This window comes from Coturnix japonica, chromosome 2, assembly GCF_054131305.1.
Source record: "Coturnix japonica strain WE chromosome 2, WE-NBRP24, whole genome shotgun sequence".
NCBI classification, from domain to species: Eukaryota; Metazoa; Chordata; class Aves; order Galliformes; family Phasianidae; genus Coturnix; species Coturnix japonica.
The window spans coordinates 85,212,703-85,226,829 of record NC_140664.1 but is presented as its reverse complement, the minus strand read 5'-3'; the positions used below and the strand labels follow the sequence as shown (position 1 = coordinate 85,226,829).

At 38.8% G+C, this 14,127-nt stretch overlaps 1 protein-coding gene across 4 annotated transcripts in view; it reads left to right on the top strand.

Annotated features, from left to right (window-relative positions):
- Nucleotides 1-14,127, top strand: part of TRIO (trio Rho guanine nucleotide exchange factor) — a 221,798-nt gene that overhangs the window by 97,317 nt on the left and 110,354 nt on the right. For all 4 annotated transcript variants that reach the window (XR_014942818.1, XM_085537841.1, XM_015854391.3 and 1 more), the window contains exons 11-13: nucleotides 2,319-2,510; nucleotides 11,992-12,161; nucleotides 13,068-13,242. Coding sequence is in view for 3 of the 4 variants with exons in the window: in XM_085537841.1 (XP_085393967.1) it covers nucleotides 2,319-2,510; nucleotides 11,992-12,161; nucleotides 13,068-13,242 (537 nt within the window). In the remaining variant the exon portion in view is untranslated. The remainder of the gene's footprint in view (nucleotides 1-2,318; nucleotides 2,511-11,991; nucleotides 12,162-13,067; nucleotides 13,243-14,127) is intronic.

Here is a 14,127-nt window from a genome sequence, read left to right as displayed (position 1 = left end):
ATGGATGAACTAAAGGTCTTACTGGGCTGATTATTTTCCTCTGGTGTTCAGGAATGGTTTACTGTTGGAGAAATTCAGAGGAAGTGTTAACTGATTTCAAAACTCTGTGTTGAAGTTCTCACCATGAAGGCTCCTTTGTCCGTTTGGGAAAGAGGCATAAGCAGGTTTGAGGGACAACTCCTCCCCTTTTTGCCTAACCTTCCAACTGGTGACTGCCCCTTGCTACCAACACTTTCAACATTTTCTCATTGCTGGTTTCTCCTCCAAGCATTGGTTAGAAATAGGCATAGAACTGGGAACAGCAGGAGTTAGTAGAGTTCTTGTATTTGCTATGATTTCCACTCTGAAGAGTAGTTATTATCTGCCAAGATAAGTAATTGTGTTGTATTCCAGCTCTACTTGGAAGACAAATTTTAGTGATAAGGCATGTGTCTGCTGCTGAGGTCTGAGACTCACAGCCTGCTTTGAAGCACAGTGTAGGTTGTGTTAAATTTGAAGCTCAGGCAGATCACCATCTAGTTTACCGAAAAAGAAGCTTGCTGTGCCTGGGCCTGTTACGTGGAAGGTGCTTTTGGAATTCATAAACAATGCTTCATATATGAGATAAAGTTTTCATTAAAACGGAAAGCTTTTGCTTCAGCCATCTGTAGCTGGGTGCGGTTCTTGGGGCTGATGAAGTATTTGTTGTTCGAGGAGTGCCTGGAGGATCTTCGGCTTTGCTCCTGAACACGTGTGATCAGTGACTGGGAAACACAAAACATGGAGCACAGATCAGAGTGTATTCTGGGCCAGCAGGACTGAGCTGGAGATGTTCAGCACTGTGTAATACTATCCCTGCTGAAAAGGGTGGGTTTGTATTCGTCTCTGCTGGCTTTCCCAGGGAAACTGGGAGGAGTTCGCTGCCTCTAAATGCAATTAAAAAGCTGAAGGTTGAGGAAAGACTAAGATGCACTTAGTCAGAATCAAGAAGCAGCATGGACTAAATTCTTTGCATAAATAATAAATGAAGAAAGAGCTCCCCTCAAGTATCTAAAAGCAGCACTGGGTCATGTAGCTGCCTTGGGCTTCCTTACATAAGTTTTCCCCAGAGGAGAACTTTGATTTCTTACCCATTTAATTGAGTTTCAGGTCTGGATTTGGATTTAACTTTTCTGGGATTTATTTTATTAATAAGAGCTGTGACAGTGGAGAAGAAAAGCACATTTTTATAGGCTTAATTTATCCTGGCATGCATTGTTTTTACCTGACGTAAATGAGATGGGAAGGAGATGAGGAGGGAGGGCAGAAGGGAAAAGAGAAAGGTGCAACTTACACTGTCAAGGAATTTTTTTCTTAGTCTGTGGTACAACCTTATCAGGAGACTTAACACAGTGATATCAGTAAAGCTTCTCTACTGTAGATTTCAAATTGTTTTCACCAGAGTTCGAACCCTTCTGTACTTTCACGATGAGTTTACTTCAAGAATCATTCTTGTGCATGAAAACCCAAAGTTAGGTTCAGAAAAGGGAACGCTCAAATAATAGCTCATGTTTAAAATCAGTCCTATTTTGAATTAATGAGAACTGTAAACATGCAAGGTGCAAGTTCTAAGCTTTAAGAATTGTTAAACATGCTCTTCTTTTCTGGACCATAGCATGCTCAGCACATCAGATAGCAAATGTCTTGCATTCTGTTTTCTGCTGCGATCAGCTTTTTTCATTCCTTTGACATACTGGGACAATATTCCACTTCAATAGTCAGCCACGGACTATTTCTAAATCTTACTTTGTTGCTGCTTTCACAAATGGTGATCCACTTGCCATGTGAATTTTGGATATCTCTTTTCTGAAAGGCAATGCATACTAATAGCACGATTTTCTATGGCTGGTCACTTTCTGCCTTCTGCTTGGATGTATCAATTTGATGCTAGGTGTCTCTATCAGCATCTAGGACTTTCCCAACACTGATGATGCACGTTTGAAAAGACTTCTTGCCATGACTGTTGTGATTTTTTTTTCCAGTGCTGAGACAGGCAAGTTTACAAGTTATGAGACATTTATTGTAGCTGTGAATAATTCTGAAGAATAGACTTCCATGTTCTGAATGAAGGAGATAATTAAGTAAACATAAAAAGGAGCTAATAAATGAATTTATTAACAGTTAAATGAGAAAGTACCTCGAAATACAATAGCATGTTCAGTAAGATTATATTCTGCTTTTAAAAAGAAAAATACATTCCAAGGACCTTTTTGTCCTTTTCTCTCATGAAATAGCTTTTAAAACATAATGGCTGAGTTTTCTTTGATTTAATCCTGTGAAACTAACTTATTTATCTACAGAACACATACACCAATGCAGATAAACTTCTAGAAGCAGCCGAACAGCTTGCTCAGACCGGAGAGTGTGATCCAGAGGAAATATATCAAGCTGCCCATCAGCTCGAGGACAGGATACAGGATTTTGTCAGACGCGTGGAACAGCGCAAGATCCTGCTGGACATGTCGGTTTCCTTTCACACACATGTCAAGGAGGTAAAGCCACTGATAAGTCATGTCATGACTTCAAGCCTTAAAACCATTACTGTCCAATGTTACCTTCATTGTTAAAACTTTGGCATGCAGACTAATGACCCTCTGTTGTACAACGAGTTTTGTAATCTGATATAGTTTGGGGACCAGGAACAGGGCTGTTGCAGGTTTTATAGGTCTATTTCTGTATTATTTTTCTTACTAGTACTTTTTTTTTTGGTCTTTTTTTCTTTTTCCACAAGCAGTTTCTGCCTTGTTGTGCAAGTACACTTGCTTATTCTATCATGGGGAAGGGGAAATAGTCAGAATAGGGAACTGATACAACTAAAGGATAACACTGCAGAGTCAGAGATTCTGCGCGCTTTTGTTTTTCATGCAGCAACTGAACTGTCAGACGTTTGGTTAGACTGATGCAGTTCAGAAGACTGCTGTGTGTGGATAAAGCATCCGGCCACTTCAGTCAACTCTGCTGTTCTGAGAGATTTTTTTTTTCTGTTTTCAACATCGCATTTTACTCTTGTGTATTGAGAATTCTTCATAACCTACAGAGTATATCTGATATTGACCACGGTTTGCCTCATGTTTTAGTCTACTTTAGAAATTGTATTTCTTTTGATGCTAGATACTGTGTAATGAGTTGGTACATTAGCATGCCGCATCTCACCTGCTTTTGAAAAACAAACAAACCCCACATGAGCTATTACTTCTCCTAATAATTGGTGTAAATGTTATTGTATTTCAACAGTGAGATGAACTGGGGAGATTATATATGAGGGGAGAAAAATTAGGCTAATATGCTTCATTTTCAGCCAAATCTGTTTTTCTCATCCGATTGAGGACGTAGATCATCTATATTTACAATCTCATGGGAAAGTTTAGGATAAGCTAGAGTAGGAGTTTTTTATTATATACTGTGACAAATCTTGACAATTGTAGATTATTTGCTTTCTGTTTTGGTCTTATGTTAAATCTTATTACTGCTCAGATTAGGTGAAAATTTTGTAAGGCTTCTGGAGCACAGCATGTCAGAGCATATGTCTTTTTGCCTTCCACCCTACACAGAGAAATAGTCTGTTTAGTGAGGAAGTATATTGTTCTAAAGCCTTTCTTCAGCAAAACCTTATGGAGGATCAGGGTGGGAATTTTTTGTATGTGAATCATCTACTTTGCACTTGAAACAAATGCACAAAGCAGTTGGTCTTTGAAGCAGGTCAGGGTTGAATTCCTTGTTAGCATGAATTCCATGTTAACATGAGGACATAGCTCCCCCATCAGTTTTCTCTCAGGTGCTTCCATGTCAGAGCTCTCCCAGCATTCTTCATGCAACAAAGGATAAATTCTGTATCTTGAACTATTCTTATGGGTGGACTTTTCTGCTTCATTTCTCAGACGCTTGGTGCTGCTCCATTGCCTGTTGTAAAGCAGGGGAACAGTCAGCTGCTGAAACATGCTGTTTCTGTAGATGCTTTCATTACCTGTTTTTCTAAGCATTAAGAAGAACAGCTGGAATGCTATTTTAATGGACACCGTTGATTGTAGTGATGAAGGACAGAGACTGTAAAAGAAATTGCAAGGAAGGGCCCTTTTTTCTTTAAAAAAAAAAAAAAGTCATATTGTTCTGTGAGTCAGTGTTGAGTAAGTCTGGGTGGCTGTCCAGATGTGCTGGAATGTTGCCACTACTCCCCTAGATAATAATGTTTTATTGGAAAAAGATCATCTGTATCTTGATTTATTTCTTTTGTAGAATGGGTATTACTCTGACCCTGTAAGTGCACACAGCTGTTGCTATAGCAGCTTCTTTGCAGCCTGGAGGTTGAGGAAGGGCATTGTAGCTGATGTCTAAACCTTGGGTTTGTTTTGCTGTTTGGTTTGGTATGTTTATTTTTGGTTGTGTGGATGACTACTATACTTTACAAAGAAGGAAAAATTAAAAACAGCATTTAGTTATGTAAGCAACGCTATCTTGTTTATTTATTTGCATTCTACCTAAAAATACAGATGAAAGAGTGAGGCAGGTGGTTTGTATGTAGTAGGCCAGTCATTTGCTTAAGGTGCAAAGAAACAAAGCTCAGAGATGCCCTGTGCCTTCTGTATTCTGTTTTGTTTTCAAGAGCATGTTGTTTGTTACCAAACATGTGTGTGGAGTGCTGAGAAGGCATCACAAAGCAGATGGAAGATAAAAATGGCCTAAACCTGAAAGGCATCCATGCTTTGTTGGCAGAAGAATTACATTTTTCTTGCAGGATGTGGGAAATTGCAGCATAAATTAGTGCATACCTGCTGGAATGTAACTTTTCTGCTGTATGATTGAGTTAAGAAATTAATGTGTGTGTTTAACTGGTGAAGAGAGGTATTCAAGTAGTAGGATGATACACTATTTATTGAACTGAAGAGAGATGATTCAGTTGCTTTAAAAAAATAAAACAAGAAGTGTTTTGCTCGTCAGGTATTCAAGGTGAAATTTCTGTCTTAGGAGTGTTGTCTTTGCGTTTTCCTGTACTGAGAAGTGGACACAAAGAAAAAATCCCCTTCTCATGTGTGGCTGCATGGAAAATGATGCAAAACCAAAGAAAGTTGGTTGTCAGGGTCCTGGGCTTTTCTGAAGCTTTGAAGTCTGGCACTGAATGACATCCAGTTTTTTGGCTGTTGAAGTAGGATGTTTTGTTGTATTTTATTCTTTTCACTGGAAATACTTTACACTTGAATATATGTCCCTCATTAGGGAATTCCAGTATTCCTTCTCTCCCGTGGCTCTGAATAACCTTGATACTTTATGTAGATAAGTTTATGCAACTTATCGCTGCTACTGTGTCTGCTCAGTTTTTTCACTCTGTTCACATTCATTAAGTCAGTTTCTGCAGTTTCTGCTTACCACAGGAGTGGCGAGATCTGTTTGACACATTCCAGAAGTAACAGACTTTTGCTTTACCTTTGCCCAGGACATCTGTATAGTGCATATGCAGCAGCCTGTTGTCTTGCACTTTGGAAACGCTAGCTTTCTGTGACCAGGTTATTACAAGGTGGTGGTAAAGTTTCCTCTGTCTTAGAAACGTCATGAAGCAGTGTACAAGTTAAATTACAGGATCACAGAATTATGATTGTATGCTGCTTTATGATGTTTCTAATACGCAGGAAGCTCTACCAGCACTACCCACAAGTTCTCAGATTCCTCATGAACCAACCCCAACAGACCATATTTCTCACTGACATCGAAAAAGGGTGGATTCAGGGAAGCCTGAAGTACAGTATGAGGTAATGTTATTGCCGTTACTCATTTTGCTTATTGGTGATCCAAGCAAATCTGTTGTTTCCTGTACATAAATTCTGATTCTAGTTTTGTACATTTGTTAATGTTGATATTTTAGATCCCACTCAAACAGTGAGAAATTTCAGTCTTTGCAAAACTTTTCAGCAAGTGAAGTGATGTAGTTAAGGTGTGTTTATGTTGCTTGGGGATTCATGAGAATTCCTGTGAGGAACAGTGTATTGAACATACGGTGTTCAGGCTGATTCCTAGCCTGTGGATGGATAAAATGCAACTCGTAACTCAAAGCTGTTGACAGAGTCAAATGAGATGCTGTGCAAGAAAAATCACACAGGTGAAAAATACATTTCCTGAGTAAGTAGTTATCCTAAAAGCTTGTCTGCAAAACACAGGAGCAAAAGCCACAGTAGTCTTTGTTTTGAAATCTGCCATCACGTAGAGTTGAGCAGAATTTTGGTGTGGATTCAAATTCTTACATTCTTTCTCACTCACTCTCAGCTCCCACAGCATTTATGAGTGAGAAGACTGAAATCATGGCCAAACCAGGTGTTTGTAGTAGTGCCAAAGTAGAGCAACAGATATTTTCCTAACTGGAGTGAAGTGTGGGAATACAGACCAGGGCTGAATGTTCATGGAAGAGAATGGTCTGTTGGCTTTTTGTGTATATTCTGACTAGTTGATTATAGAATAGCTCAGAGCACTTTCTATGTATACACAATATGTTTAAGGGTGTTACTAGAATACATCTCTCTCATCTTACTCAAACTAAATTTTACAGTAGGATATACTGAGGTTGAAATGAAGACAAGGGAAGTGGAATTGGCAGAGATTTCAAATACAGAAACCCACAGTTCCTGAACAAAACTAATGAAACAGAAGCCTGTGCAAGCTGCTGAAGAAAGGTGCCAGTGCATGGGAAGGCTGAGAAGGCCTTGCTCTGGCCGTAACACGGCTGGTTCACTCACATTTAACTGTGGAGTGTGTTTGATTCAGAAAAGCTTGTTGATATGGTCTTGCTTTGTCTTGTGACTCAGTGCCAGAAATATGCCCTCACTGCATTATCCAGTATAGATAAGCACAGCTTTTCATTAATTTTATCCCAGAGTGAACCTTGAGGTGACAGATCTGCTGTTCTGGTTGCCAGCTGCTCCTGAGTATTTGATTCTGCTGAGCTGGTGATCTGTGGCTTAAATTTGGATGTCATAATAAAGCTGCTGTCTTCTGTGCCGAGAACTGGAGCATGCCCTTTCCAGGCAGCAGACCAGCTTTTTAGCTGATCTGGCAATGTGTATGAAGTGAAGTCTCTGCTCGCTACGCTGATATTTCTGAATCTGAGAGTTGAGGAAGAGATGCTTCTTACTCTTAAGAGAAGCATTCAGCAGCAGTACATTGACGTGTGTTGTTTTTCTGACTTGGTAGGACTGTGTGCCAGTTAACCAGCACAAATTTCCTGTCCTGAGTCTGTCAATACTGGTAGCTACACTGGCTTTAAAATGGATCCAGTTGATGGGTTGCAGTCCAGGTGTTACTGAAATAACACAAAATGCTTTGGAAATGTGAAGCAGAAGTAGACTTTTAAAGCTATGATGTGGGCATTTTTATTTACTTGTTCAGATAAGGAATGGGGCAAGTCGTGACAGGATACTGATAGTTAATGTAATTTTAGGAAGATATAAGAAACTTGATGTTGCTTCAGGGATGAGCTTAATCTGAATGGGAAATTGATTATAATTGTGGAATAGATTGGAACTTCAAAATATAATTAAGTCTAATTTTCAAATATATGTATACATTTAATATCTTAAACATTCATGGAAGACCAGCTCCTGAGGTTTTAACATGTCAATTTGTTTATTCTTAAGTAGGTGCAGTTTTTGTCCAATGCATGTACTGAAAGCCAAAACATACACATCTCAAACCCCTTCCATGCTTCAGTGTGCATATTAGTTACATTTGGCCCTGTATAGTTAACGGCTCCTTAAAGAAGTCAGTCTGTGGTGATACACAGACTGCAACGCTGTGCTGGGGGCATGGGCAAAAATTGACAGTTTTGAAATGCAACAACTATGGTCTTTACTTTGTCTTAGCCTACTATAATAGTTGAAATCTACTATGAAATGAAAAACAAAGAAAATTACCTTATGTAAAAACAAAAGGGACAGAGACTTCATAAAACAACTCTGAACTCAGGAAGATATTCACTTATGAGTAATTGTTCTCTGATAACGTTTAGCAAAATATTGTATGGTCTTATTTAGCACGGGTCCTTCAGGAGATTGCAGGGATGGGATTTAAAGAGATGGAGGCCCATGATGGAAATGCTGAAACTTCCAGGATGTTGCAGACAATTAAAGTAATACGATCTCAGTGACTAATGGCATGCTCCCAAGAACTTAGGAAAGAGGTAGCACAGGATGCAGGCTCATTCAAGCAGATGTTTCTTAGTCTGTGCTATGTATAGATCAAGAAAAAAAGTGCTGGGTGAAAAATTTGCTTGTCAGGGATTCAGAATTTGATTTCCCTCTCCAATTTTAATTCTGATGAGATGTGAAGAGGAGATAAAGAGAGAAGAACCTCATTCTGTGGCTGGATTTAGTTATTTACGTAGTTCTCTCCCCATAGCTTAAAGCTGATTTGCCATTGGATAAAGCTCTTACAAAGGTGACAGGGCTTAGTGGTTTGGGGATCTTTCTGCTTTTTTTTTAGTTTTATTTTTATAGTGAATAGAAAAGCGTGACCAGAGATTTCTCAAAAATTCACACTGAGAGGAAGTTAGTGTTTTTTTAATGATGAGGGGTTTTTCTTCTGTCAGATCCTTGTTGCTTTCACTATTGGATGGAATAATTCATTACGTCAGGAAATCATTGCAGTATAAAATCGGTAGTTCTGCTCTGCTAAACATGCTCCAGTCTCTTTTCTCTCAGTAAACTGTTTGGCTTCTTTTGGGTTTACTGTGCAAGCTCGTTCTGGCTCCACCCTTAGGTTTGTATCTGAAAACAAGGTAGTTTATGTAATTTGCAGTGTACCCAGTGCTCGTTTTGGTTTTAAAGCTGTATACAGAAAGCCAAGTGACATGCCACCCATTGTGGACTAAAGTCATCTTAATAAATGGCAGGAATTTATATCCAGCTTTGATAACCTGACAGTTCTGTTCATCTTTGGTGGCTTTATGCTAACCTTTGTAGATGAACTGCGTCAAATCAAGATTATTTTCAAGGGAAACTATTTGTCAGAAACTTGCTTATTGGAAAAGTGTTAAAAGCCTACCTGGTAATGTATGAGAAAGAATAACTTTTGCTATAAAAATGTCACTAAAGTGTTCGCTTCAGAAATGGCTTAAATTGTTCCACTTTCAACAGTGTATGAATCACTGCTAGACAAGTAATGCATGCTAATTACTATCACACTCTTTCTGCACATTTATAAATCGCCTTTTCTGCACAAGCAGCGGGTGATTTGGCTAATTAAATAGGCAAATGCAGTGTATTTCTGAGCTCCTTGGTTCCATGGGGCCAGGATACCATGTTTACAGTTGTGCTGTGCTGCTTCTGCACTGAGAAACTGGTTCTGTGTTCCTGGTAACCAGGCAGCAGGCCAGCCAGTGTGACATTTGTTGTGCTAGTACTATGCTGTTCTACTCCAGGTAGGTGGTCATGCTTAGGACTGTCTATGTAGGATGACTGCTTTTTCTGTGCTGACTTGGTCTCCATTACCCAGGGTGAACTTTAAGGGAAATATTCCCAAGCAAAACACATCACCAGTGTAAACTGACCCTGCCAGGTCTTCTTCCCCTGGTAACAGAGGTGACTGAAGAATATGTGAAGAATCACAGAGGTAAGTTTTCCCCCTGTACAGATGAGACCCAGCACCCAGCTGAAAAGACATAGTGGAAAAATTCGAAGTGGTTCTTGGACCTACTTTGAGCTGCAGCGCAGGTACTTGTATGGGTGCCAAGGGGCAAACTAGATACAGTTCAGGATATCCAAAATGACTTCGATTCTGATCTGATCAACATCTCTGTAAATTGGGCCTTTTATAGACAATGCAGTAAGCATGGGGTAAAAGCTCTTCTAGCTAGCACCAAATGCCTTAGTTCCATACTCAACAGTAAGTGTTACACTCTCTGAAGCGCATATTTACACAGTAGCAGGAACTGTATGCACACAGCATCTCCCTTGGAAGATCTCTAACACAGTCTCCTGTTTCCAAGGTTCAAGACATAGCTTATGAACTAAGAGAAGAATAAAAACGTGTCTGCTGGTCATTAAAACCTGAGTACAGTTTGCAAGTTGTGCTTTCAGGCTTCTTGATCCTACGTTTCATTTGTCTTGAAGTAAAATTTGCATTTCTAAGTATGCATTTGAAAACATTTATTTATTTATTTGTTTGTTTGTTTTTTTGTTGTAGTGAGTTGTGCTGGAATGAGCGCTGACTAGTACTTATGACACACATGTTAAGTTCCAATGATTTCTGCTCCTTTTAAATAAGAAGGACTGCTGTGACTCGAGCTCGTGGTGTTTATGACTATGGAATTGCATTCAGATGTGTGAGAGGCACTGTCTGTGAGGCATATAAGTAGTCAGAAGATCAGAGTGTGTACAAATAGGAGGTTCTGGGTTTTGGAGGGTTTGGGGTGTTCCTTTTTAGTAGATTTGTGGAGAAGAGTTTGGTTAAAAATCACAAACTGTTCCTTGATATTTGAAAGTATAATTCAAGCTATACTGAAAACCTGTCTGAAGAGGAACATAAGGCTTTAAGATATTAAAAAGAAGCAAGCAAAACAAATAAAGGAAACATCAAAACCACCACCAACAAAAACCTAGCATTTGATTTTAAAATAAAGCTGCAATGGAACTTTTTAATTGAAACTTAGACTAATTCGCTGAATTTTCTCTTTTATTGTAACACGGCTGGTAGTTACCTTTATGATCAGAACATTACACAAAAGCACAAAGTGAGTATTTAGTAGAGAATGTTAAGCTAAGAAATAAAGCATTTGTCTTACTCTCTTTGAAGTTAAGTCACATGGATTGCTTATTGACTGCATTTTAATTGTTAACTTTTAATTAGTTTCAAGGTTAACAAAGCCAATTATATCTCTAAATTGCTGAAAGACAAATTCAAATGAAGACAAAAGATCTTAATACTGTCCATCAGAACAGAATTCTTCTTTCAAGATAAAAAGGAGATTTCAGTCCTTGTTCTTGGAAGTTAGGGCTTGAGATGTGATAATAAATGGGGAGGAGAGACCTGATTTGGCAGCTTCCTGTGAGAGAAACTGTTGCGTTGTGCTGTGAGTGCACACAGTGGTGTTGCAGGGGACCAGCATGTGCCCTCTTCCAGCACTGTGTTATTGCACTATAGGTGTCTGATGGTTTGTTGGTGAATAATTTCCATGCAGAGCTTAGGATGCAATAGTTTATTTTGTGAAATTGTAGAAAGAGCACGGTGGAATACAGATATTTGGTAATGATACATTGCTTGCCTGTACCTAGAGGTTTTTCCATAAACTGCAGTGTGTGGGCAGTTCTGAACAGGGACATGTGGGTGTGTTAAGTGGGGAAAACAAAGCCAAAAAAGTTAGTGTAATTACTTGCAACGTTTTTTTGCTGTTATTGTTGTAATAGCATGAAGTTGAAAGCAACAGGGTAAGCACCATAGCTGTAGAGATTATGATAGAAAAATAACTTCTCACAGCAGATTTCTCTCTGTATATTGTTTTCTGAAATGCTTTTTCCTTTTTCTGAAGGCCACAGAAATGTGTCATGTTATCTGTGTGCGTGTGTCAGCCTGGCAGTGTAAATTTGATGGTGGCTACAATACATCTCCCTTCCTTCCTTCCTTCCTTCCTTCCTTCTCTCAGGGAGTGTTACCATAGCATTTTCCTCCCGGTGACTTTCTCGCAGAGCTGCAGATGGGATTCTTGCTATTAGCTCTCTGCTGCTCAGTCGGATACATTCAGTACTGTAGAAGGAAAATGAGAAAGAAAGGGTGACTTAGCAACACGGATAAAGCTTTCCTGGTATTTCCAGGACATGAAAACCTTATTTGAAGCAAAGGCTCATTTTTATTAGATTGAAGATGGAATTTTTCGATGAAGAGAAACAAATACTGTTTCTCCCCCTCCATTTTCTCCTCTCCAAGCAAACTGATTTTCAACAGTGACTGCCTGATCCTGGTGCTTATTTTTCTTCTTCTTTTTTTTTTCCCCTTCCTTAGCTGTGGACATGGCTTGAAGAGTTGCAGAAAGAACTGCTTGATGATGTCTATGCAGAGTCTGTGGAGGCCGTCCAAGACCTGATTAAACGTTTTGGTCAGCAGCAGCAGACTACTCTGCAGGTTACAGTCAACGTCATAAAAGAAGGTGAAGATCTCATACAGCAACTAAGGTAAAACAAGGTTTAATTTAAATCTCTTCTGGCATGCGTCTGGTATTCTGCAAGGCTTAGCTTCTATTTTGGGAGCAGAGATAATGACTACATGCTCTGACCTATAAATAAAATTTGTAAATATTAAGACTGCTATTATGTTTCATTCTGTACTGATGGTCTGTAACTCTCTGTTTGCAGGAAGCCCAGCTTATAAACACTACCTTTATAAGAAGGAGACTTTGTTTACATAAGCTACCTTTGTAATAGGAGCAATTGTATGCCTTTGTAGTCTGGGAGATGCAGGGCTCCACAGTTTTTTGACTTCTGAGCAACAGACTTCTCATAAAGAGACCCTTGAAATTGTTTTGCAGTCTAATATAGCACTTTTCTGTAGCGATGACCATCAGTTTGCAGTCCATTCATTCAGCAGTATTCTAAATAAACTTGGGACACATCTGCACTGTTACATCTCCTATTTGCTATGGGATTTGATGTTAACATACCTGAATCTGTAGAAGTTTTTGTACTACGTTAAAATACTTGTTAATCCTTTCTTAATATCTTATATTGATTTTTAACTACCAGGAAGATCCAGTGAAGTAAATAGTTATCATATGCCACTTCCTTTTCACAGAGAAAGAGCTTCTCTCTTTTAAACTTTACTCTTCCTGTAAGCAGAATGTCCTTAAATGTTGAATTGGTCAAAAAATGAAAGCAGTCTTATTTTCTAATGCTTTTTCAAGTAGTAAAACATAATTTGGACTTGTAGTAACAAAATATAAAGATTTAACTTGCATATAATATGATTAGCATTAACTTTTCTTTAAAAACCCTATATTTCATGGTTGTGTGTATCATCCAAACTGTGCGGTTTTCTTTTTTCAATAACTGTCTTCCCCCCGCCCCCATCTCTGCTTTGAATAGGGATTCAGCCATTTCTAGTAACAAGACCCCCCACAACAGCTCAATCAACCACATAGAGACAGTCCTGCAGCAGCTGGATGAGGCCCAATCTCAGATGGAGGAACTGTTTCAAGAACGCAAGATCAAGCTTGAGCTGTTTCTGCAGCTCCGCATATTTGAAAGAGATGCAATAGATGTAAGTATCCGCTCTTGAAGCTGCACAGCAATTCTTCTCTTGTTGTAAAGAACATTTATGCTGAGATGATTCCGTAGTTGTATTGGCATGTGACATAAGTGAATGATAAACCTTTTTTCTTACAAAACTAAGGCTTCTGTTTTATATGTGGAAGTCTCAGAAGAGAGTCAAGCCAGGCTTTTTTACATTCATTCCAGCTCTGATTGCCTCCCAGTGCACATTTAAGCAACTGTCATGCATCTTCTGTAAAATTGTAACGTACCATTTGCTTCATCTGGCAAATGTGGTTTGAATATCAAGGTGCCTTGATATAACTCGTACAACTACATTTAGTATGACTTATAAGACACACAGAGTGATTTAGTACAGAAACTCTAAGCTGTTGCTTTGTAGTAATATAACTCTTCTTTCTTTTCCAAATCAGCACTGTGTCTTTCAGTTGACAACTGTAAGTGATATTTGGAATTCTTTGGAAATGTTGAATCTCCCTTCCTCTCACCTTCTTTCCATCTCTCAAATAAGGATCTTTTTTTGCTCTGAAAATATCAAAAACTAGTGCCACACCCCTGCAAAACTTCAGGCAGTTTTTGGAATTTACAGATTTTGGAGGAGGGTTACAGCAATATCAGTCAGAAAGGTTCTGTTTGTATGTAGGGGTGTGCATGCAAACAAATGTTCAACTCCACATGGAGCTTATGTTATATAATTACTTCATAAAACTTCAACTAAGCTGACCACGAATGCTGTACACAGTGACTGAAAATTGAGTTGGTGCTTCAAAAGATTAATGGTTATCCTTTGGAATGTGATCTTGTTTGGTTATATGATGGCTTACCTTGACATTCTGTAAACCTGAAATTACAGTGTTATAGGAGCTACTAAATT